At 47.1% G+C, this 22,983-nt stretch overlaps 1 protein-coding gene across 1 annotated transcript in view; it reads left to right on the top strand.

Moving 5' to 3' along the window:
- Window positions 1–1,408: 1,408 nt before the first annotated feature.
- The window catches only part of Gch1 (GTP cyclohydrolase 1), a 43,320-nt gene continuing 21,745 nt past the window's right edge, over window positions 1,409–22,983 (top strand). The window contains exon 1 of the mRNA XM_023723733.1: window positions 1,409–2,251. Within this exon, the coding sequence (XP_023579501.1) occupies window positions 1,504–2,251 (748 nt within the window). The 5' untranslated portion in view covers window positions 1,409–1,503. The remainder of the gene's footprint in view (window positions 2,252–22,983) is intronic.

Below are 22,983 nucleotides of genomic sequence, written 5' to 3' on the forward strand. Positions count from 1 at the left end.
GTGTACTAATAGTGTTTGGACAGGATATCCTGTCTGCTTCTTGTACTATGGATGACCACTAAGAAGATAACAATGTACAATGTATTGAGTATCGAAACTGTCCTATTAATCAGCTTTGAAACTGTCTCATTCATATTTATTTCTCAATTAAAAATAAATTAAAAAAGTACACAAGATTTCCTGCTCTGGTCTCTTAAGACAGTTCTGAGAAAACAAACAGGATTGTTCTGTTCTGTCCCAAGAACTTGCTGCCAGATAAAACCTCCTCTTCTTTATTTTCCCTGATCTTTGTCCTGAGAGATCTATCATGAATCAAACAGCAATACAATACCTATTAATTATAATAAGAGTGCCACTTTATTAATATAATATAATCCCAGAGGCTTATCTCCTGATTTGTCTGATCATAAACCTATTAATTGTTTATTTGGCTGAAAATCAGCATTGGACATTCTCTGTAACCAAAAAAAAAAAAAATCTTAATTTGATAGATATTTTAAAGTTTATCTTTGCATTATGACATAATCCCTCAAATGAGCAAAAAAGTCCAGGTCTTTAATCTCAAAAGAAAACAATAAAGGCAGAGGTCACTGGTTAGGAGTCCAGCTGATTCTAGCATTTCACAATTTGTACCAACATCAGGGAAAAGGAGCTCTTCACGTCACTGTAAATTAATCAAATCCCAAATTTCCATATCAAACCTCCCTAAACACAAGTGGGTCTAAATGAACATCTTTTTATTTATGTCTTTTTGTTTTTAAATCAATTTCTCCAAGGCCAAAGTTCTGACCACCACAAATGTTAGGGCACAAAAGGCTGTTGTTCTGGGTATGACTAAGGACAATCATTCTGAAGTCAAGCAGATGGTAGAGAAAGAACTTTATTACCATAGATTACCAGCTGATAAAAGGTGACAGAGTGATTCTTGCCCTAGCATGTCCTTTTCGTGTGTGTTTCTGAGACGGGGTTTCACTATACATTTCTGGTTGGCCTTGAACTCACAGCAATCCTCCTGCTTCAGCCTCCCAGGGGCTGGGATCACAGGTCTGTGGTACCATGCCTGGCTTGGGGTCCTCTTTCTGGAGCTCCCATCTAGGGGCAGCTTTTATAAAGGGGAGGGGTGTTGGTGAGAGGGCAACTGGAGGTCTCTGTCCAAGTGACACATTTTGGGGGCCACATTCCTCAGATCTCAAAAACAAAGGTTATTTCCTCGGGCGTTGTCAAGCAAAGGTCTTCTGCCTCCTCCAGCTATTCTCTCACTAGTTCCTCATAGCTAGTCAGCAGCTAGTGAAAATCACACAGGACAGAGGGCGACCTGTCCCCAGGTCACCAAACTCCTGGTGTGGCAACAAGACTTCACCTGATGATGGTGCAAGACCAGGGTGTCAGAAGTTAAACAGGCAGCCGGCAGGCGACCTGGCGCCTTCACAGACCCAGTGCTGCGGGCCCACAGAAGAGGGCTGGTGACGGCGGCAGGGACTTACTTTTGCCACACTATTATCCATGGAAGAAGTTTCAAATGACGGTCCGCCAGTGTTCACCAGAAAGCACGGCGGGAGCTCCTCCTCTAAGGCGTATTTCGGTTTTTCCTGGCGAGATCACCTGTTTGCTCATCTTTCCAGGGCGAGAGGACCAGCTCCGTGTGAGGAGCGCACCCTGCGCCCGGCGGCATCTGTCCCCGACGAATGCGGCTTCCAGACTCGCCCGGCGCTGGGGGATCCAGAAAAGGCGAGGGGGCGGGGACAACACGTGACGTCACGAGGCTGCGGCCAATGGCAGCGTCCGGCGCCGCGGCCCAGCCTCTGGACTATAAAAAGGAGGCGCTGGCGCGTTCACCTGCCAGCTCCTGCCAGGTCTCTGAGCGTGACAGTTGCAAGCGGCTTCCTCCTCCAGGTGACTGGCTGCAGGTCGCTGCCCGCGACCCTGAGGCGCCCCTGGGTCTCTCCCGAGCGGAACCGCCGGTCCATGGAGCAGGGCCCGGGCCCAGCCCCGGCCGAGAAGCCGCAGGGCGCGCGGTGCAGCAACGGGTTCCCCGAGGCGCGGGGCGCGCCGGCCGCCGACGGCTGGAAGGGCGAGCGGCCGCGCAGCCTGGAGGACAACGCGCTGAGCCTGCCCGCGATGGCCGCCGCCTACGCGTCCATCCTGTGCGCGCTGGGCGAGGACCCGCAGCGCCAGGGGCTGCTCAAGACGCCCTGGCGCGCGGCCACGGCCATGCAGTTCTTCACCAAGGGCTACCAGGAGACCATCTCAGGTCGGCGCGGGGACACGCAGGGACGCGCGGGAGGTGGCCGCGGGCTAGCGCGGCGGCGGGACTTCCCGGAGTTGCCCCACGTTGGGCGGAGGTGGCCGGGCGCCGCTGTCACCGTCCCACCCGTCCTCGGCGCTGGCCCGCAGCCCGGACGTGGGGGGCGGCGACCTCTGCGCCCGGCCCTGCCCTCCTCTGCACCCGGTGGCGGAGCGGGGTCCCCGGGGCGCCCGGCCTGCGGTCCCCACCTGTAGGAGACCTGGGGGCGAAGCCCGAGTCGCGTGCTTCCGGCACCCACACCTGCACGCGGCTCCCTTGCCTGGGGACTGGCGCCTTCTGAGAGGTGTAGTTCTCTTTTATCCACCTGAAGTTTACCCCCAGCTCAGTACTTCTCCGAAATTTGATTGGCAGAGTTAAGGGCGCGGGCTTCCCTGGAGCCTGAGGTGTGCGGTATCTTGGGATACGTTGGAGCCAGGAGCCTTCCGTCTCCTCCCTTCCCTGTCCGTCAAAAGAAAGGCAGCGCCCCAGTCGCGCTCCGAGGCCCCCTTACCCGCAGCCCGCGGGGGAGGCGACAGGGGGAGTTTTAGGGCTCGGTGAAGGAGGAAGGACTGACACTTGGCCGCCTGTGGGACAGGCGATCGTGCTGCCCGTTTTATTCTTGGTCTTGGCGATCACACCCAGAGCCCAGCTCGGCACCTCTAACCTTCATCTCCAGCTCTGCTACGTATTAAAAGAACAAATGTGGGTCCTTGGGCTGGGGTTGCAGTCGTCGCCTACGAGTCCCTGCCTTCGGGGCGTCTTGGCGCCGAGGATTTCTCTGACTGGGGAGCTTTCTGCCTTCGCTAGTACCAAGGAAAGCAGTGCCAATGATTCGCAGGCGAGACGCCCTGCCATTTCTCTGAAAGCCGGGGAGCAACTCTGGGAACTGCTGGGAGGAGCGGAGGTGTTGTTTTTGCCCACTTCCACACCCCAAAGGAAGGGTGGGAGGGTGGGGCCAGAGAGGAAATGACGCTGGGAAAACCAAGAAGTTCTAGTTCTTTTTTTTTTTTTTTTTTAATTTCTCGATGGCACAACTTTGTACTCTCAAAAGCAGAGTTTCCGAATGCAGAGCTAGAAAATAATCACTTCGTTTTGTTCCTTTGAGACAGGGTTTCCCTGGTAGTTCAGGCTGGCCTTGAACTTTTGGCGACCCTCGGATTACAGGTGTGCACAACTGCACCAAGCAATCACATTTCTACATTCACTTCTTAGGAGGGTTGAGGGTTTTAGTGCTGCTCTTCCTGGGTTTGCTCCTCTGCTTCTTGTGGGCATCCAACGTGGACACCTTTCCACAGAGAGTGGCCTCTAACCTAGCAGGTACCCCGAGGAAGAGGAGATTCCTGTCTCAGATTAGTTACAGATTACTGTAAGTGGTCACAGGTGTGCTGAAGAAAAGGCATTGTGCTGTCTAGTGAGCTGAGGTTCAGCCGTGGAGGACAAAGCTTCATTCCCCGCTTGGAAGCTGTTCTGAGCACCTGCTAATACTATTTTAAAGTTCATCCCCCTAGAGACAGAAAGCAGGTTAGTGTTCTTCAGCTAGGAAAGAGGGGAGCCCAGAAGGGACTGCTGAGTAAATGTGGGGTTTCCCTCTACAGTGCTGAAACTGGTGACAGTTGCCAGGCACTGTGCATATCCAGTGAATTGGGCACTTTCAGTAGTTAAGGTGAAGAGCTTGATATTTTACCGCAGTGAAAAGTGCACGGACCTTGGAAGGTTATGAAGAGCTCTGAGTTGTACTTTGCGGAGGACTAAGCGCTTTACGCAGGTGGTCTTGTGTGCTCCTCAGCTGTGAAGTGAGTGCTCTTGCCTTATCCCCATGATGGGGAAACTGAGGCAGAGGTTCGCCAGCAAGAGCTGGGCAGCCTGATTGCTGCTGGACTCTTAGTTGCCTGTTCATGTTGCGACACTGGGAGATGCCTTATCTATCACGGATTTCAAACCGTGTTGGGGTCACCAGTGTTAAAAAAGAAGGAGCAGAGTGGATGCGATCAACTTACCTTGCACAATAAGATGGACAGTACAAATGTGTTGTTGGTTTGCTGTCCTACAGGTTAAACACAGGGAGACTGTCACTGAGCTACAGCCCCAGCACATTGTATCTTATTTATTTGGTTTTATGAGACAGGGTCTTGCTATGTAGTCCAGGCTGCAGGTGGTCACAGTTGTCTTTTTTTTTTTCATTTTATGTATTTTGTACAAGGTCTCACTACACAGCTTGGACTAGTAGTGATCCTCCTACTTTCTTTTTCTTTCTTTTTTTTTTGTATTTTAGGGAAGAGTCTACAGGATGTTCAGGGTCTCACTACTAGATCAGACTCATACTGATCTGCCTGTTTACAGCCTCCCAAGCGCTGGGATTACAGGCGCGTGCCACCATGCCCAGTCTCAATTGCCCTCCCCCCCAGCCCCGGGGTGAGGCTGGCATGGGAGGCCCAGGATCAAACCCCTGGCCCCTCTACCTGCTTGTAGGCGCTTTAATCCATTGAGCTATTTGGTTGGCCTGCTTGCTTGCCTGCTGTCTGTTTGTGTGTCTGTCTGTCTCTGTCTCTGTCTCTCTGTCTCTCTGTCTGTCTCTCTGTCTTTCTCCCCTCATTTTGTGTATTTGGAAGAGGGTTTCACTGCACAGATGGGACTTGTTTTTAGCCTCCCCAGCGCTGGGATTACAGGTGTGCACCACCATGACCAGACTCGGTTACGGGCTCAGCGCCAGCCCAGGGTGACTCTTTTTATTGGTATTGACTATACATTATGTAGTCCAGGCTGGCTTTGGACTTGAAGTGATCCTCCTGTCTCATTAGTGCTGGGATTGCAGGTGTGCTTCACTATGTCCAGCTTAATTTGTATTTTTCTAATGGCCAGCAACGTTCAGCATTTTTTTGTGTACTTATTGACCATTTGTGCTTTTTAAAAAAAGATTTCTTTAGTTCTTATTAGTCCATGTTTGCAGTGCATGATGATTACATTCATTATGGGGAGCTGGTGTGTAGGCAGAGCACATCTTAAAAGAGCTGAGAACTTTCTAGAAGGCGAGTCACCTTGGCCTGGATGTTAGAGTACCCTGGCCCTCTTTCAGGGAAGCAGAGGTTAACAAAGTTACCTGTGCATGTTCAAGGTTCACAGAGAGAAATGATTTAGTTCAAGTCAGGATTGCCATTTACACTCCTGAGATTAAAATATTCCTTTCTAAGTTATAGCTGGGGAGAGTGTGCTCTCTTTTTAAAAGGCCAACTTAGCAGGAGTGACCATTTGTATTTCTGAGAAGCATGTATTCATTTCAGTTATCCATTTTTGGGTCTTTTATTTTAGAGGGGGTCTAAATTTTGGGTGTTTATATATTCTAGGTAACAGTCCTCTGTCTGAGGAATTATCTTACCTTTTAAATTAAATTTTATGCTGTACAGGGAATCAACCCACAGGCCTTCACACTGAGCTACAGCTCCACCCCTTTTTTACTTTTTCTTTTTAAAAAATAATTTTATTGAGAAACAAATAGCAATGAAACAGTTTCAAAACCGATTAGTTAGATAGTTTCAATACTTAATACATTGCATATTGTTGTCTTAGTGGTTAATCATTGTACAAGATGCAGACATGATATCCTGTCTACAAACACTATTAGAACAAATCTTTTTATTCATTGAATTAAGAGAATGTAGCTCTATATTTATCCTAACTATTTTGAATATACACATACAAAATGGTTGTTCATTTGTATCCCTTTTTTTTGGTTTAGTTTTGTCAGAGGGGTATTCCATTGTCATTTAAATCTTATAGGTGCATGAATTCAGCAAAATATTCCAATATAGTCCAGTAGTGCATAATAGTAGTGGGCTTTCCCTAAGACTGGCAATGTCAGAAGTTGTTGACTTGAGCCTTTTACATCTCAGTATATTAATATAGCTTTACTTTTTATACTTTGTTTTTATACTTTTCTGCTGGATGGTTAAGACCAAGATAAAGTAAGACTATATAACAAGAATTGTAGCTTTTGTATCTGATAAGGTCAGTCAAATCCCCTCAGGATTTATCCTGAAACCCTGTACCGCAGTTTGTAGATCCTTTGTTAGTGTCAGCCATGTGGATGTCACGGTCATTGCTTGGCCAATGTGCTCTCTGTGAAAGCCTGAGAGAATGTTTTCTCTCCATGTGACTCTCCTTAGGCACATTCTACATCATTGATCACATTGCTCTGTGGCCCCATCATCTCCTTGATCAGAAAGTTTGGGACACATCTGAGTTACATGATGTTACAGTACAGGTTCTCCTATGTCCTGAGTCTTCACTGATCTTGAAAGGCTAGGGCCAAAATGTTAGCTGTTCTTGCAGCTCTTCTTTTTCTAATTTTTGGTCTGCAAACTTAGGTTGTTAACCCTCCAGAAAAGAAGCTTAATGTTATTACCCTACAACATAGGCAGTTAAGCTTAACCTCACTATCTGTTTGAATATCAAACATCTTAAGCATAACATGGAACAGGTATTTTCTGTCAAGTATTGATATGTTAACCTTTAAGTCCCTACAGAATATAAAAAATATTTTAAAAAATAGGAATAAACAGTAACATATTTTTACACAGAAATTTAGAAATCTAACCATATACAGCATTGTAGCAGGACAGTCCTGTGACATTTTTTTCTTGTCTCTTGTTTTCATTTATTACCCTTTTTCTTTTAAACAAACATTTACTGGAGAGACAGTATGACAGTAATTGGTATGTCATGACAAGTAGTACGTATTTAGAAGACCAGAATGACAAGCATTCCAAGTGTGACTCTTCTATTACACATTGCCATCTTCAGTGCAGTTGCTTAGTTCACAGGTATCAGCATATATCGTTAGTGAGGGTGAGAATCCTACCAATTAACTGCTAGTTTCAAAAACCTGCTGAAGATTCACAGGATCACTGCCTTACCCATCTTGTACATATAAATGTATGGCTTTGCCCCTGTAGTGTTTCCTAGCTTTTCTCCTTGCCCACTCTTGGTTGTCTAATCCTCAAGTTCTCGCTTTCCTTTTACTTGTGTTATATCTTTCTATTTTTATTCTGTCTTTTGAGTTCTTATACTAGGGAGACTATATGATGTTTACACATGTGGGTCTGGTTTACTTCACTTATGAGTATATCTCATTAAAGAAGTGAATGAATATATGAAAAAATGCTCCACATCACTAGCCATCCGTGAAATGCAAATTAAAACCACATTGAGATATCATCTCACCCCAGAAAGAATGGCTATCATAAAGAAATCACCCAACAACAAATGTTGGAGAGGCTGTGGGGAAAAGGAACCCTTCTCCACTGCTGGTGGGAATGTAGACTGGTGCAACCGTTATGGAAATCAGTGTGGAGACTCCTTAAAACTTGGACTGCAAATCCCATTTAAATCAGCTATTCCTCTACTGGGAATTTTCCCAGAGAAACTGAAAATGTCATATCACAGTGGTATATGTGCACCTATGTTTATAGCAGCACAATTTGTGATAGCCAAATGTTGGAAACAACCAAGATGCCTGTCACCTGAGGAATGGATGAAAAAGATGTGGTATTTTTATACAATGGACTATTACTTAGCTATAAAGAATGATAAACTTGAGGCCTTTTTTACCTTCTATTTCATCTAATCCATTACATTTCATTTTTTTAAATGAGCAGAATATATTTATTGAGAGAAAGAAAGCTCCTGTCCAAGAGAGGGACAGGAAGGGGGCCCGAGTGGGTAGTTCCCCCTACATTTCATTTCAAGACAGGTCTTTTTCAATCGCCAAGTTGTCCACGCTGGGCTCAAGCTTGTACTCCCCCTGCCACTGCCTCCCAGAGTGCTGGGATCCCAGGTGTGCATCTCCATGCCTGGCTTATGTTTTGAGACAGGGTCTCATTAAGTAGCCCAGGCCACCCTCAAGCTTGTGATCCTCCTGCCTCAGCCTTCCCGGTAGCTGGGGTTATAGGTGTGTGGCGCTGCGGCTGGCTAGACGTGTGTTAAGGGACCGCTCTACAGGTTTGACAGGTGTGATGTGAGTGTGTGTGTGTGGTGGGGGTGTGCACAGTGGCCACAGTGGTGAAATGCACTTCTCACTGTGGGTCGTGGTGTAAAGTTTGCGGGCCTACACATCAGGCATCATGCGTAAGGATTTACTATTGAGGGTTCTTTTTTAAAGAGCTGTACAACTGGTGAGAAGGCAGCTGAGAGGATGCCTAGGATGGCACTGGACGTGGAAGAATGGGCCTAACATGGTGGTGAAGAGAAGGGAGGGTGGGGTGCTTGGGGGCCTTTTTAATGTCATATAGAGAAAGTACCCCCTTAATTTTGATTTCTTTTGGGGTAAAGCCAGTGACAACTATAGTTTCCTTTTTCATAGTGTTATGGTTTGTGTCTCGATGTCCCATCAAAGCCTCAGGCAGTCATGGGGCAGGCTTCTGGAATTTGTGATTGATTTGTGGTCCAACGCTGGGTGAGTGCTGCACCCTACGGTGGGCAGCCTGCATGCAACATAAATAGGGAGAGAAGCTGTCTTTTGCTGCTTCTCGCTTTCTGCTCTTGCTGTTCACCACCACCTTGAACAGCTGCCCTCTGCCACGTGCCTCTGCCTTGGAGCCAGCTGAGTGTGGACTGAAACCTCCACTCAGTGTGAGCTACATAATAAACTTTTTCCTGTTTAATTGGAGTGTCAGGTATTTTTTCTGAACAGCAAGAGAAAAGTAAGCAGGACAGAACTGAATCTAGTTTGAAACTCATTTTTCTAAGCCATTGAGCAAACTCCAGGACTTTCTACCTTTCGTCTCTGTGTATTGGTTTCTAGACATTAGTGTTGGCTTCAGTGGTAGGAGAGCTGTGGTTGCGGTTGTGGTTGTTGTCTTTCAGCTCCTCTTCTGCGCTGGTGTTGACTCCCAGTGCTCAGGGCAGGTCGCCCCCGCCTCCTAGTGTGTGTCTGACTGCCAGAGCATCTGTGGTAGCCATGAGTGGGCTGGTGCCGGGTGTCCTGGGCTGTCTGTCTGCTTTTTCTGTTTGACCCTGGCTCTTGCCCAAGGGCCAGGAGGGAGGGCAGAACTGTCAGCACCACTCCCAGGACCTGGCTTCCTTTGAATCTTGTAGATCCTGTGACCTCTAGCCACATCCCAGTTCTTTCATTGTTGCAGTTTGGAGTTTTGTAAAGAGGAACAATTTAATACAGAACCCATAATTTATAGAATTATTTTGTAATAGTCACCCAAAGAGTCTTATCTGTCCACACACTATAGACCAAAGAACCCAGCTGAGGGCCTGGATCCCAAGATAATGTCCTGCGTGAGTCTGCTGACAACCTAGAGCCCATAACAATGCCTCCCATGCGTCCAACTGATGGCCAAGAGTCACAACAAAGTCTCATGCAGGGCTGTTTCATAGATCTGTGCTGGGAAAGTGTAAAGGTCAGGGGTGGAAGCTAGGAAGTCTGTGTCAGCAGGATGAAGGATCTGCACTGGGATCAGAAAGTGATGCTCAAAGTAAGGACCAGAGCTCCCACACAGGTATCACAGCCATCCCCAGCAAGAGTGAGGTCCCGAGCTCCTCCGGGGATGAGGGAAACTGAGTTCCCATCCGCAGGCCAATGTGACCAGCTTCTCCACAAAACTGAGCAGTGCGCCATCTTCCCCCCCAAAGCCAGGAAGCAGTGCTCAAGGTAAGGACCAGAGCTCCTCCAAGTGAACCGCAGCCATTCTCAGCGACAAGGTCCTGAGATCCTCCTCTGATAAGAACAGCGGAGCTCATCAGAGAAACCGGCCTGACAAGCTCCTCCAAGAGAACCAACAGCCACAGCATCACCTCTTCTTCAGTTCTGCCGCTAATGCTGCTGGCAACAACCCTCAGACGGGTCTCCCACCCCAGCACCTCTCTGGTTCGGCTTAGCTGGGTATGACAGTTGACCACCAGTCCTCAATCTGCCACACTCACGACTGAGTTTCACTTGGGCCGTTTTCCTCCTCTCCAGACCTTTCCTGCATGTGCACTGTCTTTTTCTTCAGACCTCTATCTGATCTGAGAGGGCCTCGGTCTTCATGTTCCTGGGACTGCCCCCCTCACTCCCAGGTGTACATGGAATGACTTTCTAGACGCGTCATCCACCAAAGGCTGAAGGGACAGAGCTGGTCCCATCCGTTGATCTTTTCAGCGAATTTATGGGAACACACAGTCTTGGTGCTCATGTTATATTTCTCGTAAACTAGATTTTAGCTTGTCTTATCCAGCAGGCTAAGACTGTCTTCATACTTGTGGTGACAGTGTCCGCAGTTTCAGGAGGGCTGGGTACCACCTGGTGTGAGGGGGTGACACTGGCCATGACTGAGTCCCTCAAAAAGTCACGCCTGCCTCAGCTTTCACAAGACTGTATTTGTCTCTGTAGATTGTAGATGAACTGGAAACATTGTAGTCCAGGCTGGTCCTTAACTGAGCCGACCTCCTGCCTCAGCCTCCTGAGTGCTAGGATCACAGGCCTACACCGCCACACCTGGCTAGGACCTGTTCTTAGAGTTGTCAGAAACAGCAGGGCAAAATAAAGCCATGATTTATGACTAGAATTTGGAAGTGATCTAAGTGGATTAAAACTTAACAAGTAGGGGCCAGGGAGATGGCTCAGTTGAATAAGCACTTCCCTGGTAAGCACAAGGGCCTGAGTTCAAGCCCTGACTCCACAAAAAAAACAAAAAACAACAAAACAACAAAACTTAACAAGTGATTGAGAATGAGGGAGAAAAGCCAGTCTTCTAGTTCCTTTAAAAATATATTATCTGCCAGGGGTGGTGGCACACGCCTGTCATTCCAGCACTCAGGAGGCTGAGGCAGGAGGGTTGCCATGAGTTTGAGGCCAGCCTGGGCTACATAGTGAGGTCAAGACCAGCCTGGACTTCCTAATGAGACCCTGTCTCACAAAACGAAACAAAAACAAAAACAAAAAACCCCTGCCGCAGCACTTTCTGTGCTGTGGGAGGTGCAGCCACAGGTTTTTCCCTCTGTTGGTTCTGTCGGCTGCTGGAAGAAAGTGCCACCGAGGTGGTCCAGACCACAGAAATCCACGGCTGGAAGTCCTGAAGGCTCCAGATGTGCAGTCAAGGCGTCAGCAAACCCAGAGTACCCACGAAGCCAGCTTCTGGGAGGAGGGTCCTTGCTCAAGTCTTTTGGCTTTTAGTGGGGGCCGTCAGGCCTTCATGTCCCCCGGTTTGTAACTTCTGCAGCTTTGGCTTCTGTCAGGGTCGCGATTTCCATCTTACGAGGACAGTGCTTACGCTGGACTCAGGACCTGCTCTGTCTTCACACCACCTCTTGCCCCACCGTGTGTGCGGGAACAGCGTTATTGCCAGTAAGGCCATGTCCCAAGGTCCCTGGGGCTCAGGACGGCAGCACTCTCACACATGAAGTTGTGGGGTGCCGCTGCTCAACTCGAGTCATGCCTATGAGACTGTCGTGCCTGACAAAATAAACTCTTCACCCCCAGGGGCTGAGTTCTGCCCCCTGGGCCCTACCTCCCAATTCTCCACCACCTCACAGGAGTGCCACCAGGTAAGGGCCAAGTCCTTGGCACCTTCCAGATTCAAACTCTGGGGGCTGCCTGCAGGATCCCAATCGGCCACGTAAGGCCTGCCCTCCCAGGCTTGCTTCTGAAGTCTGGGCGGAGGCCTCTGGAACCCCACAACTCTTCCCTTATGCATGGGTACAAACCCCGCACCACATGGACAGTGCTGAGGTTTGCCACTCAGAGCCAGGCCTTCATGGCACACCCTCGTAATCTGCGTCTTCTAAGCAGGCCTCATCGCCTGGAGTCTCCACCATCTGGGGCCTAATTCTTTTAACACAGGAGCCATGGGGGAGGGGAGACATGGATGGAAACTATAGCAGCAACTCTAGCATTCCTGTTGCTGGAACATAGTGCCCATCACCCACAGTTTGAAAGAGGAGAAGCTTCATTGGGCTCACGATTTCAGGAGGTTCAGTCCCTGGTGTATGGCGCCAAGCCAGAAGGATCTGGTGGGACAGATGCTTAGTTCATGGCTGGTGGGAAGCAGAGCAGGGGAACAGCCCACAAAGGACTGGCCCAGGGGCCTGGTTCGGGTCCAAAGGTCACACCTCCATGGCCCCATAGCCAGACATATTCAGAAGTGTGTTCCCCAAATCCCTGTGTGGCTCCCAAGCCAATAAACTTGACATAATGGAACCCACAGTGGGCAATTTGGCAACATCTTTATGTTTATCCTACTTGGAAATTCTGTCTCTGGCAATTTATTTTATTGGGATGTGCCTGTGTACATGAACTGATTTATATGAACGTTTACTTCCTGGAGCTCTGAATAGGAGTGACCTCAATGTCCTGTGTCTTTCAGTAGCTGAACTTGGCAGACCACTTACATTTTGTAGAAAAGGTATATGGGGACATTGTTGTTTGTATTAAGAAATCAGAGGACACACAAATAGTTACACATTAATCAGGGATATGAACTGCGTAGATGGCAGACGAGCAGAAACGAGGCTTCCCCCACCCCTTGGACAGCTCCAATGTTAGGGGCATTAAACCCTGTGGAGCTGAACATTCATGTAAAACTTTTTCTTTCTCTTTTTTGAGACAGGGTCTTGCTATGTAGTTCAGATGGGCCTTGTACCCCAGGGTGGCCTTGAACTCATGGTGTGATCCTTCTGCTTCAGCCCCCCAAGTTCTGGGATTACAGGTCTGTGCCACCATACCTTGCCATGTGTAACTTTTTACTCCCCAAAACTTTACTAATGACCTGCTGTTGACTGGAAGCCTTCCCAATAACATGAACGGTCAAGTAAAACGTGTTGTATTTAATATATATGGTGAAAATTCTTTTTAAAACTTCAAGAGGTCACTTGTTACTTTGGCATGCAATTTGCCAGACAGAGGAACTGCTCAAGAAAAGAGAATAGACTGATTTATGTACAGTTACTGACTTATGTACTTTATTATTATTATTATCCTTTTGTGCTTAGTACAGGGTCTATAGGGTCTCACTATGTTGATCACACTCATAGTGATTCTCCTTTTTCAGCCTCCAAGGACTGGGATCACAGGCACGTACCACCATGCCCAGTGTCAGTCACCATCTCAGTGTGCCCCAGAGGCGGGGCTGGCACAGCATGCCTGGGGATCAAACCCCAATTCCTGTGTCTGGTCACAGGGAGAAGCCATACACTGGCATTAGGGTCCTGGCTGGGGTTCACCCAACAGCCAGCACAGGACACTAGACCCTTGAGAAAAACCCAAGTAATCACAGCTCCCCCTGACTTAGCCCACCTGCCGGAGCCCCAGGTGCTTTAATCCTCTGAGTCAACACTGAACCTAACCACTGAATCTGATTCCGTTGTCTGATTCCATTTGTAACCAGAGTTATGGAAAAAGTTAAGATCATGAATCAGGGTGCCACTGTATTTGGTCCTAGCAGTGGGGAAAGTCTCAGCTGTTTGTCCAGGCACTTACAAGAATTAAGGTAGTATACCACAAACACCTGATGCAATATAGTCTCTCCTTCATGGTGAGGGAGAACTGTGGGATGGAGTCCGTTGGCAAGTGTTGGAAGGATGTGAGACATTTCAAAGCCCTGCATCACTGTGTAAGTTTAGCTGTCCCTGGGACTGTCATTCTTTGAAGAAGTCCTGGTCACAGGGAGAAGACATACACTGGTGTTAGGGTCCTGGCTGGGGTTCACCCAACAGCCAGCACAGGACATTAGACACTTGAGAAAAACCCAAGTAACCACAGCTCCCCCTGACTTAGCCCACCTGCCAGAGCCCCAGAAATGTAGACTTCAGGCCAGCCATCTGCTCCCCGCCCCATCTGAACCCCTGACAGTATTTCCCTACATAAAACAATGTATTCCACTGAATTCTGGGGTGTTCCATTATGTAGCAAAAGTGCTTGGGACAGATTTTTGAGATGAGGATAGTGAAAAATTTGCATTTGTACAGAGGAAAAAGGAGAGCCATACATGGTCTTAAGCCTAGAGATTTACATTTGTGAGTTACCAGTGACAGGCCAAGCTAGAAAGGTACCTGGGTTCCTCAAAGGAATGGGAGAAGTACAAGAAGAGCGAGAGAAGAACTCAGTGCCTTAGAAGGAGGCACCAGAGGCAGATGCGATGGTGTAGAGGTGGGCAGGTGAGGGAGTGGTGAGAGCAGAGGAAGGACCCTCTGAGATTTGGTGTCCAGACACTGGGACATAGCAATTTGAGGAAGAGAAGAGGAGGGAAGTGGGGCCCTGAGACCTAGGAAGGACCTAAAGCAAGAACCAAACCCATGGGGAGAGTGAAGAGACAGACTTCAGTGAAGTGGTGGTAGGCGGTGCTTTTTCCCAGAGCCCTGACTCACTTCATGGGACACTGGCTTGAATCTGCAGACTCATGGTGACTTCGGTGATCCCTGAGCCCGCCACTGAGAAACACACCAGTGGAAAGGAGCTGGGGACCCAGTGGACTGCAGTGGCTGCCAGGTTCAGGCACACCCCAGGACAGGGCAGTCGGCCAGTAGCCAGCCTGGAGGGGGACCACTGAGCTCAGAACTCAGGACAGCTGCCACTGGCTCCACCAAGTGGCTCACAGAAATGGGTTCAGGAATCCCAGGTCAAGTCGGCAGGAGGCACACAGACTACAGCAGGCTGAATGGGCGTGGTTGCAGCCTCAGCCGGAAACTGGCCTGGACTTTCCTGGAACTAAAGCAGGCTTCCTGAGAGTATCAGCTACCCTGCTGTGGAGTTGCAGCTCGCTGGTTGGCATCTGTCAGCTCAGGAGTGGACCTTGTTTGCCCACATTGTCTACCAGTGACAGCAGAGATAGGCTTTGGAGTGGACATTTTTTTTTTCTTCTTTTTCTTTTTTGTTTTGTCTTTTTCTTGTTATTGTTTTTATATGAGTGTGAGCAGGGCTTCTAGTTTTCTTCTGTTGTTCTGTTTTTGTCTTTATGTCTTTCTCTCTTTCTTTCCTTCTTCACCAGTTTCTGCTTGTGTGACCTGCCTCTGCCCTCCAGTCTTGTGCTTAATTTCTTCCTCTTCTTCTATTTCTCCATTTTTCTCCTTAACCCATTTAAAATTTCCCCCTATAAGGGTAAAATTACCATATTAAGGATTTATTTACTGCACACAATTTTTGGGTTCATTTTATATTTTGCTATAAAACCCACACATCCAATTCTTAAGGATAAAGGTGGCTAATTAATAGTTATCTCAATTTGTCATTTTCAAGCAGCTTTTTAAAAATTATTTATCTGGTATAGGATCTTGCTATGAAGCTTGGACGCCTAGTGATCCTCCTGTCTCAGGCTCCCCAGCACTGGGATTACAGGCATGTGCCACCACACCCAGTTTGTGGTCAGTTTGGCACAGGGCTCGCATGGCATGTGGTGCCGGGTATTGAACCTGGGGCCTTGTGATTGTCAGGCAGGCGCTTAGACCACTGAACTATCTCTCTAACTCTTCTAGCTCTTTTTTTTTTTTAAATGTGATTGTTATTGCAATTATTCTACTCTAGCAAAGGTGGCATGATTGTTCTAATCAGTTGTTTTTCCTAGTCTATCAAGACTGAAATTGCCAAAGGGTCATAAAAATGCGGTAGGCTGGTGCCCAAAGAACCAGGGTGTGGGCAAGCAGCAGCAACTACTCATCTCCAATAAATTGAAAAGATAGGATTTTGAGCAAGACCTAAAACCCAAAAGCCAGCTACACCTGGAAGACAGCTCTGGGGCCTGGGAGATGGCTCAGTGGAATAAGCGCTTCCTTGACAAGCGTAAGGGCCTGAGTTCAATCCCTGGTTCCGTCAAAAAATAAAATAAAATAAAAAATAAACGAAGACAGCTCTGAAAAGCAGTCATTTCTTGAGGGTGTTAAATCCTAGCAATAAAACTAGCTGCCTTGGGCAGTTTACATCTATCAACCAAGGAATTAAACTAAAAAAAAAAGGAAGTGAGGAGACAAACAAAATACAAACCCAAACTTCTAGCGCACCACAGGCAAACCCGGGGCAGTGAAGTAGAAGACCCTGAAAGCCGCCCACGTGGACTCTGAAGTGGCAGCAGTGGGAATAACAAAGCAGGTGGACAAGGCTCTAGCAGAGTCAGAGCAGATGTGGTGACCACAGTGACGGACACAGTGACTCCTGAGCTTAGGAAAATGATGGATGCCACGAACTTCCAGTACAGGAAAGAAACGGAAGCCATGAAACAGATTTAAATGGATTAAAAACTCCACTGAAAGTATGTGCGGCAGAATGAGCCAATGTGAGGACAGAATCTTTGCTGTAGGAGACAGAACTGTGAGGAGCAATCATGAAAATGAATATTTCTATTTTTATTTATTTTTTTGTATTTTAGGGAAGGATCTACAGGGTGTTCAGGGTCTCACTCCTAAATTGGACTCATAGTGATCTTCCTAAGAGCTGGGATTACAGGCGCGTGCCACCTCGCCCAGTCTCAATTACCACCCTCAGGGGTAGGCCTGGCCCAGCAGGCCCGGGGATCGAACTCTTGGCCCCTGTGCCTGCTTGCAGGGCTTTAATCTGTTGAGCTATTTGGCTGACCCTTATTTTTATTTTTTAAAGAATATAAAATAGTAATAAAAGCAGCATTAGAAATGATAACAAAATTTCACTAAACAAAGTAGTAGAAATTCAACAGTGGTTGCTGTACTGTATGATGTTATCTTCAAGTTAGTTGTTTAGGTTTCCAGATATAAATATACAAAATAAATGTTTCTTAAAAATAGCGTTGATTCTCCATGAACGAATCAATCCAGAAGCTGCTATGTGATGCAAAGAAGAATAACATAATATTTCTTGGAGGTGAGGCAAAAACAGGAGACAATGCAAATGACACAAATGCAAATGACCTGTTCACAGAAGTTGTGGCAGAAAAGAATGGAAAAGGAATTTGGCATATAGATAAGTGAAGCATATAGAACTCTAATTACCTATGATCAAAAATAAATCTACACCGTGGCATGTAATAGTTAAGATTACAGAAGTTCAACACAAGAATGGACTATTAAAAGCTACTAGAGGGCTGGTGAGATGGCTCAGTGGTCTAAAGCACCTACTTAGAATAAGCTTAGAAAAGCACAGGGACCGCGGTTCAATCCCCCAGCACCACATGCCAGCCAGCCCTGCCCCCTGGTGGGCTGAGCTGGCCACACACACACACACACACACACACACACATAAATAAATTAAAAAAATTAAAAAAAAAAAAAAAAAGCTACTAGAGAAAGGAAAGAAGTCACCTATAGGAAAGCAAGCCCGTCAGAATAATAGCAGACTCTCAAGTCAAGGGGAGCTTGGAGTGAAGTATTTCAAGCCCTTACAGAAAACCACCTCTAGCCCAGATTGGTGTATCCTACAAAACTAACTTTCAAAATTGATGGACAAGTGAGATACTTCCATGATAAAGAACACCCGAGGAAATTCATGGCCACCAAACCATCCCTCCAAAATGTGCCGAGGAGTGTTCTGTGAAGATGTAACAAGGACTACAACTCCATGAACCTGAACAGAGTGAATTCACCAGGCAAGGCGAACAGTTAAACAGAGGGAGGAAAAAGGGGAGCCAACAACAGGAAAATAACATGACAAGGGTGAGTCAGTACATAGCAGTCATAATCATCAATGTTAACGGGCTCAATTCACCAATCAAAAGAAATGGGCTGGCCGAGTGGATCAAGATGCAGGGCTGGCCTGCTAGCTCAGCAGATTAAAGCTCCGGCTTAGGCAGAGTGCAGCGGCCAGGGTTTGATCCCCCAGCGTGCTGTGCTGGCCCCGCCCCTGGGGTGTTCTGAGATGGTGATTGAGACTGGGCGTGGTGGTAAGCATCTGAATCCCAGTGCTTGGGAGGCTGAAAAGAGGAGAACCACTAAGAGTCTGATCTACAGAGTGAGACCCTGTTCTAGATACAGAAAAAAGAAAAAAAGGAAACATAATTCAAAAAGAAATTAATAGACAAAGTCAAAGGTTAGAAAACCATATTTCACTTGACAGGAACCTGCAAGAATGCAGAGGTGACAGGAAACAGTTGAAAGGAGTAAAGGGAAGGTCCAAGGTCCTAAGACGTGGTAGCCGTGAGCCAGGTTAGTGGCTTCAGTCCTGTGCTGACCACTGCCACACACATACACACACACACACACACACACACACACACACACACACACACTGCACAGGTCCGTGGTGAGGATGGAGTGGATTCATTCCCAAAAAGTGCTAAGAAAAATGCCTGGCATAAGCAGTGTCTATTTCTCTTAGCATAAGGTCTGCAACATTCATCCTCACTGAAGGAGCTGAGCCTTGTTTGAGCCAGTAAATCATTCTGTTGGATTTCCTAAGTTTCTTCAGTATGTGAGTATTGTACCTGGCTTGCTTATGCTAAGAAATCTGTAGGGCTAATGTGTGTGTTTATCAAACACCATCTGTGCCCGCTGTCCAAGGCACAGAAAGATGGTTGGTCTAGCCTGGACCTCAGAAAACTGGAGAGCAGGAAATTTGTTGTGTTCCTTGTTTGTTTGCTTTTATTCATTTGTTTGTTCTGTTTTGTTTTTGTTTTTTGATACTAGGTCTTGCTGTGTAGTTTAGGCTGGCCTTGAACTCAGTATATAACCCAGGCTGGCTTCAAACTCACAGTGATCCTCCTGCCTCAGCCTCCTGAGTGCTGGGATTACAGACCTGAGCCACCATGCACAGACTCAGTGGCCAGTGCTGTGTGCCCAGGGGTGGGACCGGGCACCCTGTTATTTATTTATTTAATTATTCATTTATTTACGGATTGAACTCAGGTCCTTGTGCTTGCCAGGGAAGCGCTTATTCCACCGAGCCATCTCCCTGGGCCTATTTATTTTTTTTAAAATGTATTTAGTACACAGTTTTTACAAGGTCTCATTACACAGATCAAACTCGTATAGTGATACTTGGCATGCGGGGGATCGAACCCCTGGCCCCTGCATCTGCCTAGCAGGTGCTTTAGTCTGCTGAGCTATCTGTTCAGCCCTTGCTATTTGTTTTTAATAGAAGTAGTCCATGCTGGTTTAGAGGAGAGTATGGCCTAAATGTTTTAGAATAAAAAGAATATGGTAACACAGCTGTCTACTGTACAGTTAAGTGTTTTCAAAGCATTTGAGTTTGTTTGGGGTGCTGGGGGATTGAACCCAGGGCCCTGTGCATGTCAGATACGCCATGCATGGACGCCTTCCCAGGCCTCGGTCTTTTCCCGATGCCTGACGAGTTCATGCTGCCCACTGTCAGCCCGGGCCTGGGCTCACCCGCCTGTGTCCAGCATCTGACTCTGGTGGCTGCTTCGTGCCAGCATGGTTCTCCCTGGCCCGTGGATGCCAGCAGGCTTCCTCTTGCCCCTAGCACTGGCTGGTCTTCTGTCCTCTTTCCTTACCGAGGCCGTAGCTGCAAGATTTTGCTCCCTTTCAGCCCTGTGGCTACATTACATGTCTTCTTATCCTCTAACGCCATTTCTTCACAGAAGGAAGTTTAATGTTTTAGCTCAGCGCATAGATAATTCTGAGAGTCCCCTGTGTCTCAGTAGCATGCGAAGGCTGGAGCCTGCAGCTTGCTCTTTGCAATATTTGGCCCTTCCTCTCTGCTCTCCTCTGTTGTTTTTTCTTGCTGTGTTTGCTGCTAACTCCAGGAGGCTCCGCTTACTGGCTCCCCAGAGTTGCTCATCTAGGGTTCTGTGGATCTGCACCCAGGTTTGGATGACGAAATCGGTTGTTGCTGTCTCTGGCTCCAGTTCCTTTGAGGTCTGGTTGGTCCAAACAGCTCAGCTTTCCCAAGTGCACATGCTGTTGTGGTAAAATAGGATGCATTTTGTGTGACATGCATTCTTTTTTATTTGTTCCTAGTAGGTGCCAGGGAGATAGCTCTGTGCTTAAGGACCTGCCTGGCAAGTGCAAGGGCCTGAGTTAGATTCCTGTAAGATTTTTTTTTTTGGCGGAACTGGGGATTGAACTCAGATCCTTGCGCTTGCCAGGGAAGAGCTTATTCTACTGAGCCATCTCCCTGGCCCTGAGTTAGATTCCTAGTACCAAAAAAAATGTGTTATATATTTGTTCCTAGTAGAAACCGGGGGGGGGGGGGGCCGGGGGATGGCTCAGTGGAATAAGCACTTGCCTGGCAAGTGCAAGGGCCTGAGTTCAATCCCCGGTTCAGCAAAAAAAAAAAAAAAAAAAATTCAACTTTCCCAGTAGAAACCAGCTCCACAGAAGACATCGTAAAATATCCCACACAAGCCATCTCCCTCAGGGTTTGCCTCCACAGGGCTGTGCTGATCTCTTCCGTCCTTCCTCCATCTCAGGAAACTGGCTTTTCTGAGGGGCGGGGCCCTTTTCAATGAGGCCATTTGGAAGAGAAACATGGAAGTCATTTGGCTTTCAGTTGACTTGTTGAAAATTCTGTTTGCCCATGTAACCCTTCCACGTTGGGTCATTGACAATTCCTGCTGCTGTGCTGGAGCGCAGCTAGTCTGGGCTTGCCCCGGCACTCCTGCCAACTCGTGCTGGCCCTGGCTGGCTTGCCCTTGTCCCCTGGTTCCTGGGCAGCAGCACAAGGATGTCTCGGCTTCGCCCCCTTGTTCACTCTGATTTCCTGCAGCTGGCAGGGACCCCCGCACACTCCTCAGATCCTCGCAGTGCTTGGGGTGCTGTTTTCCCTGGACACAGTGGCACAGGCACGGGCACACAGTTGCTATGGTAACAAGCCTCCTTGTGACGCAGATGCTTCCTCCTCTGTGTGCTCTTCAGGGTCTGCTCTTGTGACCCGAGCCCTGTGACTGACAGAGTCTTTATTTAAGGCCAAGCCAGTCCTCTCTGAGCAGTGTCAGGGTCACTTCTACCAGAGAAGAGCCAGTGACTGGTTTTGTTAGCTGCTGGGATTTCAATGTATTCTAAGGGCTCCAGATAAAGTGGCTCTTGAATTAGTTGGGCAAACAGTGATGCCCAGAAAACTAAGATTTAGTGCCATGCTTTAAAACTTTTTATTCTTATTTTTTCTTATGCAAAATTTCCAAAACAAAAATAAATAAAATTGTATAATGGACATCTATATACCACCTCTATTCAAAGTTAGCATTCTGCCCTACCTCCATTATCTGTTATTTTACTGATAATAAATCAGAAGCATGTATTTAGAGGTAAAATATCACCCTGAGAATTTCCCTTCCTAACTACTTACTCCATGCTTAAAAAGAAAAATTATTCTTTAATTTCATTTAATTCCTAGTCTATAGTCATATTTCTCCAGTTGTCTTAAATATCTTTTACTGTGATATTAAAAAAAAACAAGACTTGAGACTGGGGAGATTGCTTGGTGGTCTAAGTGCTTGCCTGGCAAGCACGAGGACCTGGATTTGATCCCTGGTACTGCATGCTGTGTTGGCTCCAGAACCTCAGATGCACTCTCTGGCTACTGAGACTGGATGTGGTGGTGCACACCTATAATTCCAGCGCTGGGGAGGCTGAGACAGGAGGATTACTATGAGTTTGAGCTGTAACAAACAAACAAATAAATAAACAAATAAAACAATTAAAAACCCCCAAGACTTATTTGAGGTTCATGCAATTTTCATATTATTATTATTATTATTATTATTATTATTATTATTATTTTGGTTTTTAAGGTAGGGTCAGTCTCACCACACAGCTCAGGTTGGCCTTGAACTCATTATATACCCTAGGCTGGCCTTGAACTTGCAGCCATCCTCCTGCTCAGCCTCCTAGGGTACTGGGCTTATAAGCATTCACTACCACGGTGCCTGGCACCTTTGATTATTTCTTATGCTACAACAGAGATGCTGATTATCCTGAATCATATTCCACTTTTTTGTTTTGTTTTGTTTTCTTTTTTTTTTTTTTGTACTAGGTATTGAATCCAGAGCCTTCACACTGAACTACACCCCAGTCCTTTTACATTTTTTCAAAAATTATTATTATTAATGTATTTGGTATAGGGTTTCACTATAGAGCTCGGACTCAGTGATCTTCCTGTTTTTAGCCTCCCCAGCGCTGGGATTACAGGCGTGTGCCACCATGCCCAGACTCGGTGGCCAGCTCGGTGTGCCTGGGGGCGAGGGCTAGCGCAGCATGCAGGACCGGGGAACGAACCCGTGTCCCTGTGCTTGCCTAAGCAGGAACTTAGTCCGCTGAGCTATCTTGCCAGCCCCCTTAATTTTTTTTTTTAAATTTTAAAAAATAGTGAAACTACTAAGTTGCCCCAGTTAGACTCGAACTTGAGATTCTCCTGCCTCAGTCTTCCATAGCACCGGGATTACAGGTGTGTGCTGTCACACACCTGTGCTGTAATCGTTTTTTCTTATTTTAATTTCTTATGTTCTTAGAAAATGGGGTTTAGGGCTACGGATTTGATTTCGTCAGGAAGATGTTTTCAGCAGGAGGGAGGCACAGATTGGCTGGCTTGTGATGATGGTGCTGATAGATTGATTGACTGGTTTTGATTTTTGCTACTATATTAATTAGTCTTCTCTCGTTGCTGGGGCAAATACCTGACCCTCAAGCTTTGGGAAGGAAAGGTTTATTTAGCTCACAGTTACTGGAGGTTTCATAGTTTAGAGCAGCCTGAATTATATAGCAAGATCTCGAGATACTGCTGTCTGGCGCTACAGGGTCTGGAAGAGAAGTTGGGGCGCCACGGTGTCCAGGATAATCCGCTCCATAACTTCAAAAGAGGTCACCAG

Source organism: Octodon degus, unplaced genomic scaffold (assembly GCF_000260255.1).
Source record: "Octodon degus isolate 3935 unplaced genomic scaffold, OctDeg1.0 scaffold00102, whole genome shotgun sequence".
In the NCBI taxonomy this organism is placed as follows: domain Eukaryota; kingdom Metazoa; phylum Chordata; class Mammalia; order Rodentia; family Octodontidae; genus Octodon; species Octodon degus.